Source organism: Anabas testudineus, chromosome 10, assembly GCF_900324465.2.
Source record: "Anabas testudineus chromosome 10, fAnaTes1.2, whole genome shotgun sequence".
Taxonomy (NCBI): domain Eukaryota; kingdom Metazoa; phylum Chordata; class Actinopteri; order Anabantiformes; family Anabantidae; genus Anabas; species Anabas testudineus.
In genome coordinates this window covers 11,057,283-11,076,657 of record NC_046619.1, presented here as the reverse complement: position 1 = coordinate 11,076,657, position 19,375 = coordinate 11,057,283, and the positions used below count along the sequence as shown (strand labels likewise).

Genomic DNA, 19,375 nt, shown 5'->3' with positions numbered 1-19,375 from the left:
TATAACTCCTGTGTGTTTACAGTCAAACTAGTTTATACTGCCACCATGTGGAGGAGGGATAGGATAGCATAAAGGGATGCTCAACCCGAGTCCTAAGTTCATTTGAAGAAGATTTCCCTTTGTTTTCTGACAAGTGTATGGTTTGGATAGCAATGTTTGGCAATATTTCTCCAAAACACATGTGGAGTTATTTTTAAAAAAAGGTTAAAGGTGGTGCATTTCATGGTAACTTGACAGAAAATAAAGGCAACATTATAATGTTGTATTATGTTTTAGATGTTTAAACCAAAATGATGTCAAGAGTCAGGATTTTTACTAACTACTAAGTCAAACATAAATTACATTGAACAGACAATGAGAAGTTAAAAATGACAATTCAAGTGGAAAAGCTTGAGATATTCATATAACTAGAACTAAGAAATATTGGTCATTCAGATATGATCTGAAGAGAGAAGAGAGAGAGATGACAGGTGATTGTAATGTGTGTTTGCTTGACGGGAGGTTTTCCTCAGGAGAGAGGAACTAGGTGTGTGGAGGGAGAAACAGATAAAGAGACAAATGAAAAGAGAAGGAACGATGGTAACAGCTGCCGGCCTGAGGCGCTTCACACACATCCAGACACAAAACACACTCTATCTTACACACACACACACACACACACACACACACACACACACACACACACACACACACACATATACACATACATACACAAGTCATTCATATTTTATGTGATGTCTTCCCCAGTCAGGTCTTTTAAGCTTTTGCTCTGATGCCTGTTTTGTGATGGTGTAGCTGTCCAGGCACTAAAGAAAAAAAACTAATTAATTTAGTAATTATTATTTATTACAAGGTTTTTAGCTCGTGTTTAACCATCTGACTGCTTCTTGCCATGTCAGACTTGCTCTGTTCTGAGCATCAGTAACTCCTTTGCTGAGGACAGTGTTATTATAGCTGATGAAAAAAAGCCAGAACTAACAACACCTGAGTTTAGGACAGAGGTTGAAGAAGGAACTTTGTGTTTGTGTTCCTCCAGTCTTTTCCTGTGCGATCTCTGGGCTGGGTGGAGATGGCAGAGATGGACCTGTGTGAGGGGAGGAGCAGTGTGGCCGTCCACCACTGTATCAGACAGTTGTCCTACTGCAGGAGGGACATACGAGACTCGGCCGGTGTCTGGGGAGAGGTCAGTGTCGGCAAACAGTTAGAATGTACTGTATACTGTACTGCAGCACATACTACACTACAGTGCATTTAACATATCTACGAGGAACAAGGAGTTAAAGCAAAGACTGATGTGATCTCGTAGTTTTAACATACAAAAGCAAAGTTTAGATAAAAATGAAGATAGTTTGTTTATGTTATTAATCATGTTGAAACCTCTTGTGGAGTCCTGATCCTCTAGATTGTGTAACGCAGCTTTAACGTGTCCCCTTTGGTGCCTTGCAGGGTAAAGGGATGCTGCTGGTGCTTCAGGACCGCATGTTGACCCTGGTTGACCCAGATGATCGTAGCCTGCTGCACTCTCAGCCAATCAGCAGCATCCGTGTCTGGGGTGTTGGACGAGACCACGACAGGTAGGCGGGCGATACAAATTGTGTCCTGTCATAAAAACTTTTCAGGTCTGTACAGTACAGGTCATAGAAACACAAATCATACTATAATCATACAATGTGCAAACACACAGCATATACCCTAACACAATGTAAAGTGCAGTGTGTTGAATATTCTCGCTGGTAGAAGCTGAATCAATAGTTTATTCTAATCATCAGAGGATGGAATCAACCTCATTATTATTCGACGCATATTTGCACAAACTGCACTCAAAACACCATAATTATGCTCATTGCTCCGCGTTTCCGCTCCACGCTGAGGACCTGTGGGACCTTTAGTCATTTGGCAATGTGTCACGGTCTTCACCTTTCACTGTTGAGCTGACAGTGTGCTGATGCCAGCACAGCTGCTGAACCCTCATTGATATGAGCTCCTCAGGGTTTCTATTAACTCGTGGAACAACCACTTCCAATGCTCACACAAAGCCTGCACAAATCCGCTCTGATATAATATACAGTGGAAAGAAAAAATAATGGCACTGTTTTCAGTTTGCAGGTCTGATCGTCACCAGAGTCAGATATCGACGATATACACTGTTTCTAAGCTGATTAAAGCAGCAGGACATTAACTCTGAACATCCAAAATCTGAATCTTAAAATGTGCTACCGCTTTGCTACAGCCTGGATTTGTGTGAGTGATATTGGGGTGCATGTTTCTAACCTCATAAAGTCTGCAGTCCAAGCAGCTGTCAGGTCTTGATGTGTGTAATCAGCTGTTAAAGGATTGGGTGAAAATGGACTTTTAGAATAGCATCTGCGTAAAAGGCTTGATCTCACTTTTACTCCCCCGTGCTTTCTTGTGCCATGTTACCTTGTTTATTCTCTCATTTCTCTCCTCCTGGTTTAATTTGGGGGCTTTTCTCTTTGTCTTTTGTGTTTTTGCCGCTGCAGCCTCTTTCACACGGTTTCCTCGCACCAGCTCACTCATCTTCTCTCCCTCTTGTCTTTCTCCTTTTTTTTTTTCCTTTCCCGCAACAGCGGCCCGACCAAAACATTAGCTGCGTGTGTGTGTGAGATAGATAAAGAGAGGGAGAGAAATAAAGTGAGTCCCTCCACTCTCTTTCGTCTCAGAGGATTGAGAAACTTTCAGTGGCTGTCTCTCTCAGCGGTAATGGATAAAGCGTGTAGTGGAAAAAAGAGAGGAGGGTCGGCTCAGGATAGCTCTCCCACTTATCCTCTTTTCTCTCACTCCATCTAGTTCTCTCTCTTACAGCAACACAGTACATTGTACTCGTTCTCTCCGCCACCAGCACTTTAAAATCTTCAGCATGCGGTCTGCTCTTTTTGGTTTGCTTGCAGGCTCATGACTCTGGTTGTACTGCCCTGGCTGGAGTGTGTGTGATGTGATGGTCTGTGACTAATATGTACTTGTCCATGTATACAGCAAATTGTTGTGCAGTATCCTGCATCTGTGCACTGTGGTAAACTGTTGGTGGATGAGACAAGAGGATATTTTGTCAGGGGTTGAAGTAGCTCACGGCTGCCACTAGAGTGCACTATATTCAAAGTCTGTGCATCCAGCAAAGCTCGTAACCCTGAAGTGCAATTGCGTGGCAGGGATTTGTGGTGTGGAGCTGTTTAATTCTTTAGGAGAGGTAAGTATGCAAGGCCACAAGTCAGTCTTTTGGGATTAAAGGGACTAGAGCATGCATAAAGTTTTAGACAATAGTGTGGTTAATGTTCAATAGTGTGTATGTTCAGAAAGTTTCATAACATGTTTTAGGATCTTTATCTAATCTGTCTCGTTCTTGAAGTAGAGTTCAGTTTTCCTTCTAACTACAGAGCTCAGTATAAAATATGAAAGGCCTAGCATTTATTTCTATGATTATTATTTCCCTGTGTGTTATATAATATGTGAATGGTCTTTGTTTTAATTGGCCCTTTATAAATAGTCCAGTCATGAATATCCTTTGTTCAGTGCTGTGAATTCTTCAGTTTGATTTTGTGTTTCTTTTTTTTTCTTTGAACATGTAATTGCCAAAAAACCCTTTCACCTTTGAATTGGAGCAAATCCTGCAGTCGGGTTCCTTATGGACCTTATAGAAAAGTAGATAGGAGGCTGCGTGATACTGTTCATGGTCTTGGATTACTGGGTTCAACAATCACACAAGGCTGCAACCTTCATTCGGCCACATACTTTGCTGAAGTGTCCATCTACTGACGTGAGAAACGCAGGAACATTGTGCTGACCTGTGGCTGATTGACTTGCCTGAACTAACTGATTGAAGCTAGTAGATGGTGACAGACAGAAAGATGTGTTTCTTTACTGTGTATAGAAAGAAGAAGGAATTGAAAAATGAAGGAAATAATGCACAGTGAAAACTCCCCGTCTCTCTCCATCCGTCTCTCCTCCTGTCTCCTGTCTCTGTTTCCATCTGTCTATCTGAGGAATATTTCCAGTCTTGTCCTGAATGTTCTCCGACTCACTCTCCTCCAGCTTGATTCAATATGAATGTGTTCCCCCCGTCTCTGAAGCGGGGTGGGACGAGGAGGGGTTCGCTCCACAATGAAGTCATGAAGCTATATCTGGAGCACTCAGCGAGTCTGACGACGTACACGCCTGTGTTTGCGCATGCACATGTATGTGTGTGTCTATGCAAATGGCTTTGAATTGATGATGAATCTATATCTGGAGCACTCTCTGTTGTACGCGTGTGACGGTGAGCGAGTGAGTGTGCATGCCATTTCCACCACTTCTTTCTGTCTGTAGTGCTCCTGTGCTATTTCTGCTCTTTCTCTCCAGCGCCTCTTTCTGCCTCCCTCTTCTTCTCTGTGCTGCTCTTTGTTTGTCCTGCCGTTGCACTTTAGCGGGGTGCAAACCTTCCCCGTTTTCCAGCTTCACTTGAGGACTAGGCAGGCAGAGATAAAGTAGCAGCCACTGAGGAAGAGGAGAAGATCCTCGAGACGAGGGAGAGTTCAGGAGAAGGAGTGATGGGGCTTTGCGAGAGAGAGTGGTGTACAAATAGAGCAATGGAGAGCCAGTGAGGGGGGGGGGGGGGAGAGGAGCACACTTCGCTGCTCGCGCTGAGCAGGACACAGCAGGACCTTGCCGGAGACTCTTCAGACCGGCCAAGCAAAGCAAAGAAAGACGGCTGTAGAGGAAGAAAGGGAGAGAGAAGTGGCAGCCGAAGGAAGAGGAGGAGAAGGAGAGGAAGGGGGAGGGGAAGGATAGGGGGAGAAGTGAAGGGAAAAGGAGCCCCAGAGGATTACAAAAAGAAGAGGAAGAAGAGAGGCAGGCAGGAAGAGATTTACCCCTGGGCGCCTCGGCGAAGGGGCTGTGGCAATGTCACTGTGGCAGAGGAGCTAACAGGGCTTTGTTGGTAACGGGGCGAGAATGTCTGTCGATGTGAGTACTCCTATCTCGTATTCATTCACTGCTTTAGCTCTGCTCATCCATCCATCCGTTCCCCCCCCTACAGTCATCCATTACTGCCTCTCTTTCGGTGCCAACATCACCCCTTTCCCGTGAATCGCTAATTGCTCCGTTTGTGTGGAGGACACAACAACAGTCCTACTTTCATGCATTGTTTTTACACTCATTTACTTCTTAGCCTCCTGCTGTGAGCCTCACTTCAAACTTTGTACTTGATCCCCTCTCTCTCTCTCCCTCTGGTTAGCCATCAGGTGTGGGGATGCAGGTTGTCAGCAGCAGTGTCACCGAGGCATGAACAAGATTTTCAGGGAGCCAGATAAGAAAGAAAAAAGCTTAAGAGCGATGGGGAAAAAAGAAAGAAAGATGAAGTAAGCAAAGGGAGGATTGAGAGAGGCAAGATTAAAGAGTCTGGATGTGCTGCAGGGATTTCTCAAAGTGTGTGTCACGGCTGTTTGGAGCTGTTGGATACTGCGCTTGGTTTATTTGAGTGCGAGTGAATTCTGCAGAGCCAGACTATTACTATTTTTCGACATAGACATTTTGCACTGCCTCCTGAATTTGTTCGAGTGAGGGACACATGTCTAGGTGAAGTTTATATGTTGATGATGAGCGTCTTCACTCTTCGTGTATGCGGAGTCTCTCTCTTCTGTACATAGAAAGGAAGGAGGAGAGAAGAGATGAGCTGAGAAACAATATCCAAAGGACAAAAAGCCTTTGTGAGTGAAATGTTTTCTTGTCCTTGGCATGTGACTTACTGAGACTGAGACAACACTATTGAGAAGCAGTGAACGTGCGCCACTGTTATGTGTTACGCCTTTAATTGTGTCTTTTTATATCACTGATGTCTGTGTGCTTTTCCTGCTATAAAAGTGAACTATTGTTGCTTTTCCTCACTAATGGCTCATCAGCAGATGTAGGAGCACACACACACACACACACACACACACACACACAAACACATGCAGAAGCAGCCCGCTCAGGCAAACACACACCCATACTCCAATTCATTCATATTCATTAATGGGCAGCAGTGGGACTCTGCTTGCTTATTCCCTGCAGCTCTCACTTATTTCCCCCCATTGCTGACCTTCTGTGGACAGCTGTGGCATGTTGAGAAGGAGCCCGAGCAGAGAAAAGGACGTTCGAGTCTCCGCTATCATAAATATTTTAATGCTCACACTCTAGTGATCACCTCTTTTTATGTCAATGGAGCGAATGTGCATGTTCAAGTTGTCGCAGTCACCCTTCAATCATGGCGTCCCAGTTGAACTGCAGCTAATTTGCTGATGCCAGGCTCCTGTAGCCTTAATTAACATGCAGGGCCCCCTCTGATGGCCCACAGGGACACAGCTCGAACACCTAGACCCACTCGATAGACGCCAAAGTGATTGATGGCCTTTCCTCCCCACTCCGGCTCCGATTTGAGACCTATACCGACCTCTCTCTTTCACTGCAAGTCGTCAGCTACTTCCATCTACCCACAATTCATCACTCCCACTTCTCTGCATACTTGCACACACGTCATGTCAAAATAAGTCCACCCAGCCTCCCAGCGTCCCTCATCCCCTAAAGGTTCATTATGGTAGGAGCTGTGTGCCGTGCTCGCTCTTCATCCCAGAAGAGTCAGATGGACACAAAGACCCTGAGTTAAACCCGAACCTTTAAAAAACACGCCACCTTCTCTCTCGTTCTCCCTCTCTCACACATTAGCATTGTTAGGCACACCTGCTGTAATCCCTGTCTTCCTGACAGATTACCTCTCCTGTTCCTCCTATAGATCCCCTGCCTTGCCCCAACCAGCCGATAAATCTCCTCCCGATAAAACCCTCACTAGTCCCGGCCACTGCGGGCAGTGATGTGAGGTGATGCTGATGTTCGCTGATCATACGGAGCTGAACACAGCAGGACGCTGGCACAGTCAGTGTTTGCCTGCAGCTCATCCATCTATTCAAACTACAGACAGCAGAAGTGGTTAGAGAATGTTTCAAGTGAATATTTTTGAATGCGCAACACATTTGGAAGCACTCGATTGTGTTTTTAGTGGGTCAGTTCTCTGTATGCTTAGCAGAATAAATGTATTGTATGTAAAAACACAGTTTCAATATAAAATCAATTTTTCAAATAGACGCAAATAAAAAAGTTAAAGATTAGTGAATTATTTTTACATCCCAACAGGAATGCAGAGTCACATTGCTTGAGCCTGATTGGCTAAAAACATCAACCACTCTAATTCAAGTGAGGTAAATGTGCTGACTTGAAGCTTTAGTGGAAACAGTGTCTCTCTAACCTATTTGTTTAAAAGGGTTTTATCAGCCCTGGGATGGACTGACAACCTGTCAGTCTCTCATCCAATGTCAGCTGGGGTTTGCTCCAGTCCCATGACCTTCTACAGGATCAGAATAAGATGCATAAAAAACTGATGGATTTTAGTTTTAAATAACCAGCATAGGAACCTAATCACACCTTTAATTGAAACAAATACAAAAACATTTTGAAAAAAAGTATTTAACATTTTTAAATAGCTATTAGACAGGAATGTATTTTCTTACTGGTAACAACTGACATGCAGGTTTTAAAATATCTATATCATTCTATGTTGTTTATACAGAATACGTTATCAGAAACTGTTCCTTAGTTAAATATTTGTGGTATGTTACTTAAATGTTGAGCTACCTTTATTGGTATTACAAAAGACACAAGCTGAGCTAAGTGAGAAAAAGTGCTGCTTATTTATTTATTTTTATTTATTTATTATTAATCGCGTGATTTAAAAAATGTTAGAATACATTTTTAAAATTCTTTGAGAAAATTGTGTAGCTTGTGTTGTCATACCATAGGTTTAAATCATCAAAATGATCCGTTTAGTTTTGCAATGATAAAGAAATGGCACCAGGAAAATTTTAATCGTTTTTGCGATTCATTCATTAATTAACTAATCTCAGTGTCGGCCATTGTTAGTAAATATTCTTCTTCTAATTTGGTGAAATAGCCCTTTACAAAATATAATAAATGCACTGAGACTGCAAATCACTGTACTGTGTGTGCACAAACCATAATGATTTATGGCACATGCAGCTAATTAGGTTATATGCATGTAGCATGATCCAAAGTGTGGGTCGAGCTGGGACTAGCTCTACAATCGGAAACCATCTCCCTGTGCGCTCACACACACTTGTAATCTCTCACACATACACACACACACACACACACACACATACACACACACACACAGTAGTAGGATAACATGAATGGGGGCCTCTACTGAAGTGACATCTCCCTGAAGGTTTATCTCCGTCAAGAATATCAGTGGTTGTGAACAATAACACACACACACACACACACACACTCTACAGCATTGTGTGATGTATAAATGATCAAGAGCAGAGGGAACAGCAGGACATCAGCTTTCTCCCTCTCTTGCCCACCCAGTCACTTCCCCCCCATCCCTCGTCCCCCCCTACACACACACTCTCTCTCTCTCTCTCTCTCTGTCTTTCCATCTTGCCCACCCACCTCTCTCTACTCTCAAATATTTTATGCAATGTGATGAGTGTTGACACAAACTGCGTGTACCTCCTTGGCTCGTGGCCCCTCCCTCTCTCATTTGCCACTCTGCCACCATGAATGCTTAGAATTGGGTCACAAAACAGCACGTAGTTAAACCGAGGTTCTGTGCGTTTCCCACCTTTTTTTTAGTTAAACATCATTTTCACCATCAGCTTTATAAATCAGTGTGTTTTCATAGAAACTAACAGCAGAACTAACAGAACCATAGACAGCACTTTAACTCACCATAGACAATAGTTTTATTTTTATTTTTGACTTGATTTTGCCCTAGTTCTCTGCTGCCTTGGGCAATATCGGCGATTGTGTGTGTGTGTGTGTGTGTGTGTGTGTGTTCATCTATCTGCCTGTGAGTTTGCATGTGTTCGTAGAGAGCAGGGAGTATGTGTTATTTGGTGAGGGCGTCCTCCTTCATTGTTGTGCTCTCTCTGGCCCCTGGCGCTCATTTTGCTGCTCATCTTTGCGCTGTAAACAAGTTTACGGTGTAGTGAGGTAATTATGCACAGACATTCTACATTAGGTCTAATGGCTGTGGGCCATGACTAATTCACCGGGTCGCAGAGGGGTTTACCCGGTTCTGTTGTCACAAATGCTTTAAGTACTCAAGTTCCACTGTGGATACAAGAGGTTTTACTGGTGTTGCTTTTAGTTAAGTACAAATTAGCTCCACTATTCTGCTCATCTGACAACTTTTAGTAGTAGACTAGTTCAACATTTTGGCAAATAAGCTTATTTGGTTTCTTGCTGAGAGTTAGCTGATACAATTGAGACCCCTCCCTAACACTAATTAGTTAGCTTGAAGACTGGAAGCAGCTGGTTCTATTCAAAGTTTGAAAAATGCCTACTAACAGGTCTAAAGCTCACTAATTAATCATCAGTGGATCTTGTGTGTTTACTTAAAACACACACAGGCATGTGAAAAAATCCATTTGTGGTGCGTGCATATGTCTTGGTGAGCACACTAGTGTTTGTGTCATTACTTACATTTGGTTTTGGTCTGATCAAAACACATGACTCATAACATTATAATTAGTGATCTTTCCAGCCTGCAGCTCCGTTCTGAATGCATAGACCTCAGAGGGCTATTGATTTTCTCAGAAAACTCTCAGCAAGTCAATACATTTATTTGTCAAAATGAAAAACAAAACAGCAACAGCTCTACCAATACAGCCACAGGCTGATATTTTCAGATGATTTTTTAAGGTTACCTATGTAAAACGCCATTATAGCCAAGTTAGTTTCATATATAAAGCCAATAATTAAACATTTTTCTATTCTCAGACTCCTGCATTAAATGCTGTGAAAAAGATATCAGCTACAAAAAGGAAAGGATATTGTATCTTCTGGGATAAAGTAGCAGGAGCAAAGTGACAATATGAAGAAACAGAATGCTAAAGGAAATTAATCAAAGCACAAAGATGTAATATAAAATAGACTCGTGACAAATTTATTTTCTTCAACTGTGAAATTTCAAACTTCGCAGATTTTTAAATTGCTTTTTCTCGTTCTTTAAGACCTGAATATTAATGGTTTTAAACATCCTACTGCCATTCCTGTATGAAATTATGTCTCCACTCCCACCTGATCATCTCCTCTAGCTGTCTGGAGGTGCAGGTCTCCCCAAGGTGACATCATCTGAACTGAAATAGTCCACATGACGTCATTCAGAGGGGTTTTTCAGATAGAAGCAGAGAGGACAGAATTTAAATAACATGTACTGACCAAACTAGAACACTATGAAGCAAGTTGAAAATGTGTGAAGTCACCCTTTAATTGAATATAAGAGATGGTCAAGTCCTAATTAACACACTGGATATCAAAGCAGCATTGAACTGCACATACAGCACAGATCCAGCTGTAAAGGACAGTGGGAAACTAGAATAGCATCAATAATACAGTAAAACTACAGTTTCAGTCGGCAGCTCTGTTGAGTACTATTAATGGCTCTTTATTACATTTTTTTATTTGCATTTTCCATGTTTCCATTACGATAAACTACGATAAACTTCAGTCGTGAGCAATATTCACTGTTTTCTGCAGACACCATTTTCAGCTCTCACAGGTCCAATTTTAAGAAACGGTTTCTTTACAGCAGTGTAATTCAGTGTTTATTGAGTTTGGATAAATAGAAATGAAGACGTTTTTTTTTGTTACAGAATGCGCTGAATAGATTTTCTTGTGCTACTAGAATCTGTACTTTATGTAAGTGTTATAATTATTAATATAAGTCATACAGATTAACTTTAGGTGATGTTATGCTGCATTCAGCTTTTACATTGCAAAACAAAGATTCACACAAGTGCTGCAAAAACCTGTATAACTAGAGGAAAACGGCTGCTAAATATAAATATACCTTCTAGCTGTTTTGTTCTTCTCTTTATCGTGCGGTTGAAAAGACTTTCCTACAAATCACCATACCACTGATATTTCTACTCTAGCTTCGCGCTCACCTGTGACAATCCGACTTTGAACTTAACTTGTAAACTGGATCAGATCCACATCCACATTCAACTGATGCCAGAGTCAGATCACTGACAGCTCTCATAGGTTACCAGTTCAGTTTCAATCAATAAGTATATAAATAATATATTTCCATGCACACGCACTGTACACACATCTGGCCCTCACTGCCTCCCTATCTATTTTCTGCTGACAGGAAAGTCACAAGAATGTTCTCCTCAGACATTTCTAATCAGCATTTGGCTGAGCAATTAGCATATGTAAGTGCATTTGCATAGCGGCCGGCACTACCCAGACACTGTAAAGCTGTTTGATAACTGAAGTCTGTGTGAAGTGTGTGTGTGTGTGTGTGTGTGTGTGTGTGTGTGTGTGTGTGGTGCCTGCATGTGACAGATGGTTTGGAGAAGACATGAGTCTCCACTGAGCGATACTGGAAGCTACAGAGGAGAAGATGCACAGCAGAGTAGGCTGGGGACTAGTTACATTTGTGTTGTTTTCACTGCCTCTTAAAAAGGCGCTTTTACTGCAGCCTTTGCAGAACACTTCAGTTTATTGCTCCATGTTAGCACCTGAAGATGCATAGCGATGTTATTCTCTGTAAACTATCTGAATCATACAGTGATAGCTAAGTAGTGCTTTATCTAAAATATTGAGCATTGTATTTGCAAACTATGGTGCTTATGGCAAAAAAAGAAATAAAAGGGCAAAAACAATTACAGGCAAGGCGAGGGAGTTTTTATAGGTAATTATTGCTGACTTGCCTCCATACCTTGGCCAATTTAGTTGTTAACTGCAAGTGTCTGATTTTTATGATAATTGGTGAGCAATAAACAGCGTGGCGTTATGTGTTGTAACATGAAGCTGCAGCGCTGCTGTGAAATGTTTCATAAAAATAGTGCAATTGTTTTTAAAAGTAGTTTCCTCGTTTCTGTATAAAATCTTTTTTTATAGTCATTCGTGTATAAGTTTAGCGGCTAAAATAAACAAAATAGTGCCCTATTTTAACGGTGTTGCATGATTTTTCTTTAAATGGCAACGACTGGAAAGCAGAGTTGTGTGTTTGGCAAAACTAAAATCTCGCAGACAGTCTCTAACTTCAACTCATCATTACAGGCCACCGTAGCTTACAAGCTGCATGAAATCTTAGGGGCTCAAGTATTTCAGGATATAAGTAGGAAAGATATTATGTTTTGCAGTTTTATCGCATTTACACAAGCAATCGATACTCATATTTCATGCAGAAAACCATTAGAAATGAGGCACAAACGCCAACCAACAGAAAGCTCAGTGCTTGTGGTCTACAGGTTTTGCATATAGATTTTCTCTCTACATTTGGGATCAGTAGCTGTCAACCTGTCAGCAGCAGATTTATAACATCTTAGTTGTGTTTGTGAGAAATAAAATGGGTAAAATTCACATTACAAATTTGGAATCTAACAATCTAAAAATGTGGGAATACATCAGACTATAGTACAGTATCTCTTGGATACTTAAGCTATGTTTAAGTATGCAAACGTGGGATTTTCCCTCAGACATACATATGTTAATGTTACTACTACGACACACAGCACTTCTAGTACTACTGATGGTGGGCGACTGATGTCAGAGCTGCAGACGCCGACAGTTATGTGTGGCTTTTTCAAACCTGGTTCGCCATACATCTGCAGTCGTGACCTCATTTAATCTGCAAGTTGTATGCACCCACTCCAGCTGAGCCGGCTTCACAGCCATCGGGATCAAAGAGAGATTGGTAGTAGTGAGTCAATCATCCTTTATTCAGCTCTGGAAATATGTGGAGCACACAGAGAGAGAGAAACAGAAAACGTGAGTGGTGGGAGTCTAGCTTTAACGCATCTCTTTGCTTTGGTGTTTTCATACCTTTCATCTCTTCTCCACCTGTTCTCCACCATCCAGGCCCCAGTGGGTCTCACTCCGCGCTTCCATTCCTCTCTTCTACACTCCCACCTTTTCATTTTGGCTCTCTGGCCTCCTGTCTTTATGACTCCCCTCTCGACATTTTATCTATCAATCCACCCCTGACTTTCCTGCCAAAACTTCTCACTGCACCTCTGAGGTCTGTGTGTCATTCATCTTCGGCTGTTGGTTGATTTGCTGCCTCTTTCTCTCCACAATGTGTCATCCCCTCTATTAACTCAGGTCAGAAAAGCCTGCTCCGTAATTCTAAAATAAGTAACACATGTCTCTCTCCATTTCTGCTCAGCCTGTCCAGTAAACTACCAAATCTGAAAACTGCATTTATGTGTGACAACATGACCACACTGAACGTTTATAGGTTGCTGTATTCCAAAGTCTCAGTTTTTCTCCTTTCTAAAATCCAGTTTTTAGGTGTGGAAAAAATACCATCTTAAGCCAAAGTGTGGAAAACGATGCATTGCAGCTGGCTTAGTCTCAGTCATGTGCTGTCAAGGTTAAATAAGGTCAGCGTGATGGTGGCAATTTTTAGAGAGGTGGGTTTGAGTCGGGTGTGACCTTCTTCCATCACTATTAAAGCATTTGCACTTTCAGCCTGACACTCGCATGCAAATTAGTTGTGGAGAGCAAAGAATGGGATGTAATGTTGAGGTAAATGGAGAGCGGCTTTTGAGGCCTTACAAGATTTTGACACCGAAATCCAATTCCACCAAAGTGACTGGCGGTGAAAAGGGCATGAAGTCTGAATTAGAAATGGAGTAGAAGCAATATAATAGAAACTAAATGGACTCAAAACTTGAATTAAATTCAAACACAGAGGAAAAAAAAAAAGAAACCGGCATGTGTAGACACGTTCACATGTAGCGAGTGAAAGCTTTTAGGCAGTTTATGCATTCATTGATTTACCAGACATATGTCTGTGTTAGTGTGCATGCGCGCGTTGTTTGTAGACACAAAGTCGAAGCACCAGCTCTAACGCTCTGACTCAGAAGATTCCCTGTTTGTAATAATCCACCAGCTGCTACCACACACACACACACACACACACGCACACACAGTGTCTTATTAAGTGGACCATAAAGGAATCAAAGGCGGTCGATGTTTGAATTAGCCTTCTGCGTCTCCTTCGTCGTGTTCCCGATAACGCATTGTCACACACTACATGGCAGCTGTGATGAGTTACACCGTTGATATGAATCATTGTTTGCAGCATCGTTTTTTTGTTTTTTTTTTTCTTTTCTGGGGGCTTTCTCGTGTCGTGGAATACAAAAACAAAAAAAAAAAGGAGTGAGTGAGCAGAAGATTGCGAGAATGAGAGAGCTGAAGAGTGAAAGGAAGATTAAAGAGCGAGAGCAAAGAGAAGGATGAAAGAGATTTGGAGGAGGGAAATGTAATGTAGAGATGGAAACAGGGAGAACTGCAACAAGGTGTGTGTGTGTGTGTGTGTGTGTGTGTGTGTGTGTGTGTGTGCAAGTATGTTGGTGCACCTAACAGGAAAAGGTGTGCTGTGTCATAATTTAGATGAATGCTAAGCCACTGAAATGAAAAGCACACAGAACTGAGCTCTTAGCTTACACACACACACACACACACACACACACACACACACACACACACACACACACACAATACTCATGATAACAGTGAATGGCATGAAAGAGCATTATGTTTCTGACTCGATGTGTTTCTGTATTAACGTGTTCTTTTTTCTCTAACCCATCTTCTGCCTGGTTTCTTTTCACTTTTCTTATTTCCCTATCTTATAATTTTCCATCCCACACTTTCTTTTTCTTTCACTCTTCTCCTTTCTTCCCCCTCACGTCCTTCCCTCTTTTCCCCACCTCCCTCCTCCTCCTCCTGCTGCTTCCTGGGACCCAGAGAAAGGTAACTGCTTCTCGTGGTGTGATTGTGCTCCGCTATTGTTTTCAGTAATTGTCGGGTTAACACTACCACGCCCCCATCACTCCTGTGCAATCACATCTGTCACTTCAGGCGTCAAATCAAAGACTTTGTGTTGCCCAGAGTCACTGTTGCTCTTTACAGGAAGGTCTACACTAGTGTTAAATCATCAGCGAGCCAGACTGGCCATAGGCTATTTCCTGTTAAGAGTTGCATGCTGTTTTATAGTGTTTTGATCCCCCGGAGAGAGTAGAGAAGTCATAAAAGAACAATCTGTAATATGCGCGGCAAGGCCACTCATGCTGCTTTGGTGACACACTGCTCAAATGTCCGTGAATGAAGTGCACTGGAAGCATAACCACACACACACACACACACACACACACACACAGACACACACTGCCATGTCCCATCATACTTTCCTTCCTGGCCACAGGCAGGGAGCATTATCGACCCAAAGTGTGTGAGCACACAATTAAGCAGAGGAGACAGGCCCGATAATGGACCCATAAACACAAAGAGCCCTCTGTGATAAATGCCAGCTGTGTTCGCCATATTTCTGTTTGTGTTTACGGTTATTCTGGAGCATGCCCTGTTTTTGTGTGCGCGTGTGTGTGTGTGTGTGTGTGTGCATGGAGCCGTTCAGCTGCATCTGGTGACACTGTCATCCAGTTGGCCTCTCTGCATGTCCCCACTCTCGCTCTTTCTCTCTGCATTGTTTGCTCATTCATCTCGACCCTGGCTGGAAACACGTCCACCCGCCTTTCGTTCTGCAGATTGTCTCACCTGTTAACGAGGAGGAGCCGTGTCTATCTTTTTATCTCGTCTGTGTGTGTGTATGTGCATGTGCTACCTCCCACATGTAGGTGTGTTTCATCTCCTACCCACTGTCTGCATAAAGTTTTCTTCTCAGTGGAGCTTCCTCTCTCAGTTTGCCGCTCCCCTTCCTCATTTTTCTTTTCCATTTTCTTTCCATGTGGCCCCACTGTGAAGCTCCCTGCACATGTTTTCCTCTGGCACTGGGACATGCATCTGCCTCCCATCTGCCTGTATGCATACCTGTGTGTGTGTGTGTGTGTGTGTGTGTGTGTGTGTGTGTCAGCCAAAAGTGGCAGCAACCATTTTCGGTGAAAAAATGAATAGGGATGGAGAAACCTGCAACAACATCTTCCAACATATGTCACATGTTAAAGGGGCTTTAAGGATTCTGTTCATCAAATACACTGTGATTGCTTTAGAGGAAATTACAGCAAGACTGAGCCAAGCTCCTGGCAGTCTGTAAATGACTTAAATAATGAAGGAACCTTTTCACAATAAATGAGTGAGCTAATTAGAGCTGAGCTCCTACAAGCACTGTCTAGAGAAGAGGTAAATATATCATGATGCAAATTGAAGTAATAAAACTTCTGTTGTCATTTGTGATTAACCTATACATGAAATGTGTTGAAAGGTGATGTCGTTTGCTGGCTTCTGCTCCACTGTTGAACAGCTGACATTTTAAATGGTTGCAAGGAGAGGATTGGAAAGTTTCAGAACAGAGTGCACATCCAAAGACAAACTTTTATAGTGTATGCAGTGGCTCAGTTCGTGATAATGCATAAGGAATGGGAGAAAAGATGAAACAATGGGGAAGTGGGAATAAAATGTGGGTTGAAAGATTGGAACAGATGTCAAATAAAAAGTAATCTAGATATTTCCAGACACTGCGAAAAATCCTAACTAACTTAAGAAAAACTGCTGAAGGAGATGTTAACTGTAAATTGGCAATCATATCCACCTGCTGCATTGACCATAACCTAGGTGCCCTTTGAGAAATACCATCAGCCCTTAAAGTGTTTGATCACAGTATGCAAACACGGTTCTCCTAGGAGTAATACCAAAGAGGACAGCTATAATCGATCTGCTGAAAAACCATTCAGTGTATTGAAGTTCAGTGAATAAAACCTGACTCCCCCACTTACGATATATGGAAGGAGTGTTGTGAGGTGGAATAAATAATATTAAGGTAAAAAACACAAATTTATAAGATGAAATCCTCAGATAAATGCAAGATTATTTGTGCTATTCTGCTTTCTCTTAAGCTTAGAAAACCTAGAACTCGCCTTTCTCTCTCACTGTCTTCTGTTGTTTTTCTTTCTTTGTAATAATATGCAAAGAAAGATCATTTGCTGGTAAAACATAATCACAGAATCATCTTTCATGACACAGAATTTCCTACTTAATGCCCCTTTGACAAAGCAAAAACTTTGGGTCATCTGTGTTGAAGGTGCATCATATTAAATATTCAGTTTGTTCCTCACCTGCATCAGATATACATATGTGATGAGTGTGTGTCTTCTTTCTGTGATTCAGGGACTTTGCCTATGTTGCGAGAGACAAAAACACACGAGTGTTGAAATGTCACGTGTTCCGGTGTGATACTCCTGCTGCAGCCATCGCCACAAGTCTTCACGAAATCTGCTCCAAGGTAGGTGTCATTACCATCACCGCCTCCACATGAATGAGCTTATATGCTGCTCTGAAGCAAGCTATCAAGCTTTAATCAGGGCCACTGAGGATAGAGAGAAAAACCTTTCTCTGCTGATGCAGTTACCCACAGATACTTTTTAAGGCTGTAACTTAAAAAAAAAAAAAGTTTTCCATTAAAGTAAAACACAAGATAGCACACTATGAAATATGTCACACTCTGAGGTTAATGGTAAAATTGAATATTTTAACATACTCAGTTATACTTGAACATAAATTAGAACTGTTGTTGTTCTAATGGTGACGTCATTTAATTGTGAGTCATTAAAGAGTTGTACATTCTAAATTCTCTGTCTTGAATCATGTATGTCATTTCTAAGGACCAGACGTGTGCACACTTAAACAGATTTAACAGGGAAATGGATACTAGCCGGTGTATTCTGCAACGTAATATGTAATACATGAAGAAAATAATGCAGTCAACTCATCACACAGAGAGAAACCAATCTGTCCTTAGTCCAGCAGTGACCTTGTAAAGGATAAATCTACTTGGAAATACAGATCTTGTCCCTCAGAGCCACGTTGGCCCATTTAGAAAGGAGAGGCTTTTCTTTTCATTTCCACTTATCTCTTACCCCATATTGAAGGAAGGGTGAGTATCTTTATTCCTTGACTGATCACACCGCCTATTTCCATCATAGTGGTAGTTTTCTCTTTACTGCAGCAGACAAACCTGGTGACCTGAGTCTTGCAGCTGCGCAGTGCACCGAGCGGCCTTCCTTTGTGCATGTGCGAGAATGTGTGTATGTGCATTCATCATCTTGCATGTTCCCCTGTGAGCAGAGTTGCAGACTCACCTTAGACTTTGATTAATGACGCCCACAATTAATCAAGTATCTGTAGCAGGATGAGAGTGCAGCCGCTCAGTGCAGGGGCCATGGAGACGATTCAACACTCTTTAAAGAGAGTGTGCACTGCAGCAGCAGAGCACAAGCAGAGAAAACGAGAGAGAGAGAGTTTTTTGGACAGTTCAATTTAAGTCGAATCCATCTTTAACCATACCTTTCCTTCTCTTTACCCCATTCCTACTCTAATCACTTATCTTTTCTCTTACTTACCCTCTTTTTTTTTGCTCATTCTGTCCACTTCTCCCTGTGGTTTATCCCATCTCTCTTTACTTATCCTCTACCTTTCTGTAGATTATGGCTGAAAGGAAAAGTGCCAAGGCTGCAGCTGGCAGCTCCTCCCAGACAGGCTCCGATGTACCCCTACAAGGTACACACACACACACACACACACTTCTTCTTTTGTAGTTCCCTCATGAGAGAATTGGATTCATCAGCCATGTGCTATCTCCCCTGCTGTGGTTTCTTGTCTCACATTGCAGCTGTAATGTGAGAGAAACGCTTCTCCATATCCGAAATCACTCATATGCATTTTAAAAATGACCTTATCGCCTCGGGAGTAACTGTGAACATTTGTTAATAGAAAAGATAGCACTGTTTGCTTCAATCGCACGCAGATAATGCTGACTCCAGAACAACTCCTTGCTCCACATTCGCTGAGCTTTATCCTCACCGTGCTAATTCTTTTTCACCGTTTCCCATTTTGCTAAGTCCCAGTGCTTGTTCACCTCAATCCCAGGTAATTACAGGAAGAAAGAGTAAACGCACCAGCACAATTCATCCTCAGCTGTTGCGTGTGTGTGGGTGGGGGGCGTGCAGGAAAAGAGCTCCCGCATCAGAATATAAAAGAACGATATCGGCTCTTCGCTTAACACAGGCAGTCGCCCTCATTAAAATCCAATTAGTGTGTTTCTTTGAGGCGAGGCCCGGTGCTCCACAGCACCCATCCCAACCCGAGGATCAAAGAATGTATTGGAGAAACATCCCCTACATCTTTCAGAGCTATGACTTGCTTGAGCTTACTGTATTCTCATTCAAAAACTGGTTTGGAACCAGTGAGAGGGATGATCGCCATGGTCTTCCACTTGAAATCCATCTCTTCAAGTGACAGAGCCATCATTAATATTAATATCAACGTTTGAGCGGAGTTCTTCGTTTGTGTCATG

The 19,375-nt window shown here is 42.2% G+C and overlaps 1 protein-coding gene across 3 annotated transcripts in view; it reads left to right on the top strand.

The window, feature by feature from the left end:
- The window catches only part of LOC113161010 (amyloid-beta A4 precursor protein-binding family B member 2), a 28,802-nt gene that overhangs the window by 6,159 nt on the left and 3,268 nt on the right, over positions 1-19,375 (top strand). For 2 of the 3 annotated variants that reach the window (XM_026358495.1, XM_026358494.1), the window contains exons 7-11: positions 1,037-1,183; positions 1,447-1,574; positions 14,818-14,823; positions 17,191-17,305; positions 18,504-18,579. In XM_026358495.1, coding sequence (XP_026214280.1) covers positions 1,037-1,183; positions 1,447-1,574; positions 14,818-14,823; positions 17,191-17,305; positions 18,504-18,579 — 472 coding nt within the window. The remainder of the gene's footprint in view (positions 1-1,036; positions 1,184-1,446; positions 1,575-14,817; positions 14,824-17,190; positions 17,306-18,503; positions 18,580-19,375) is intronic. The other variant, XM_026358496.1, reaches the window with a different exon arrangement.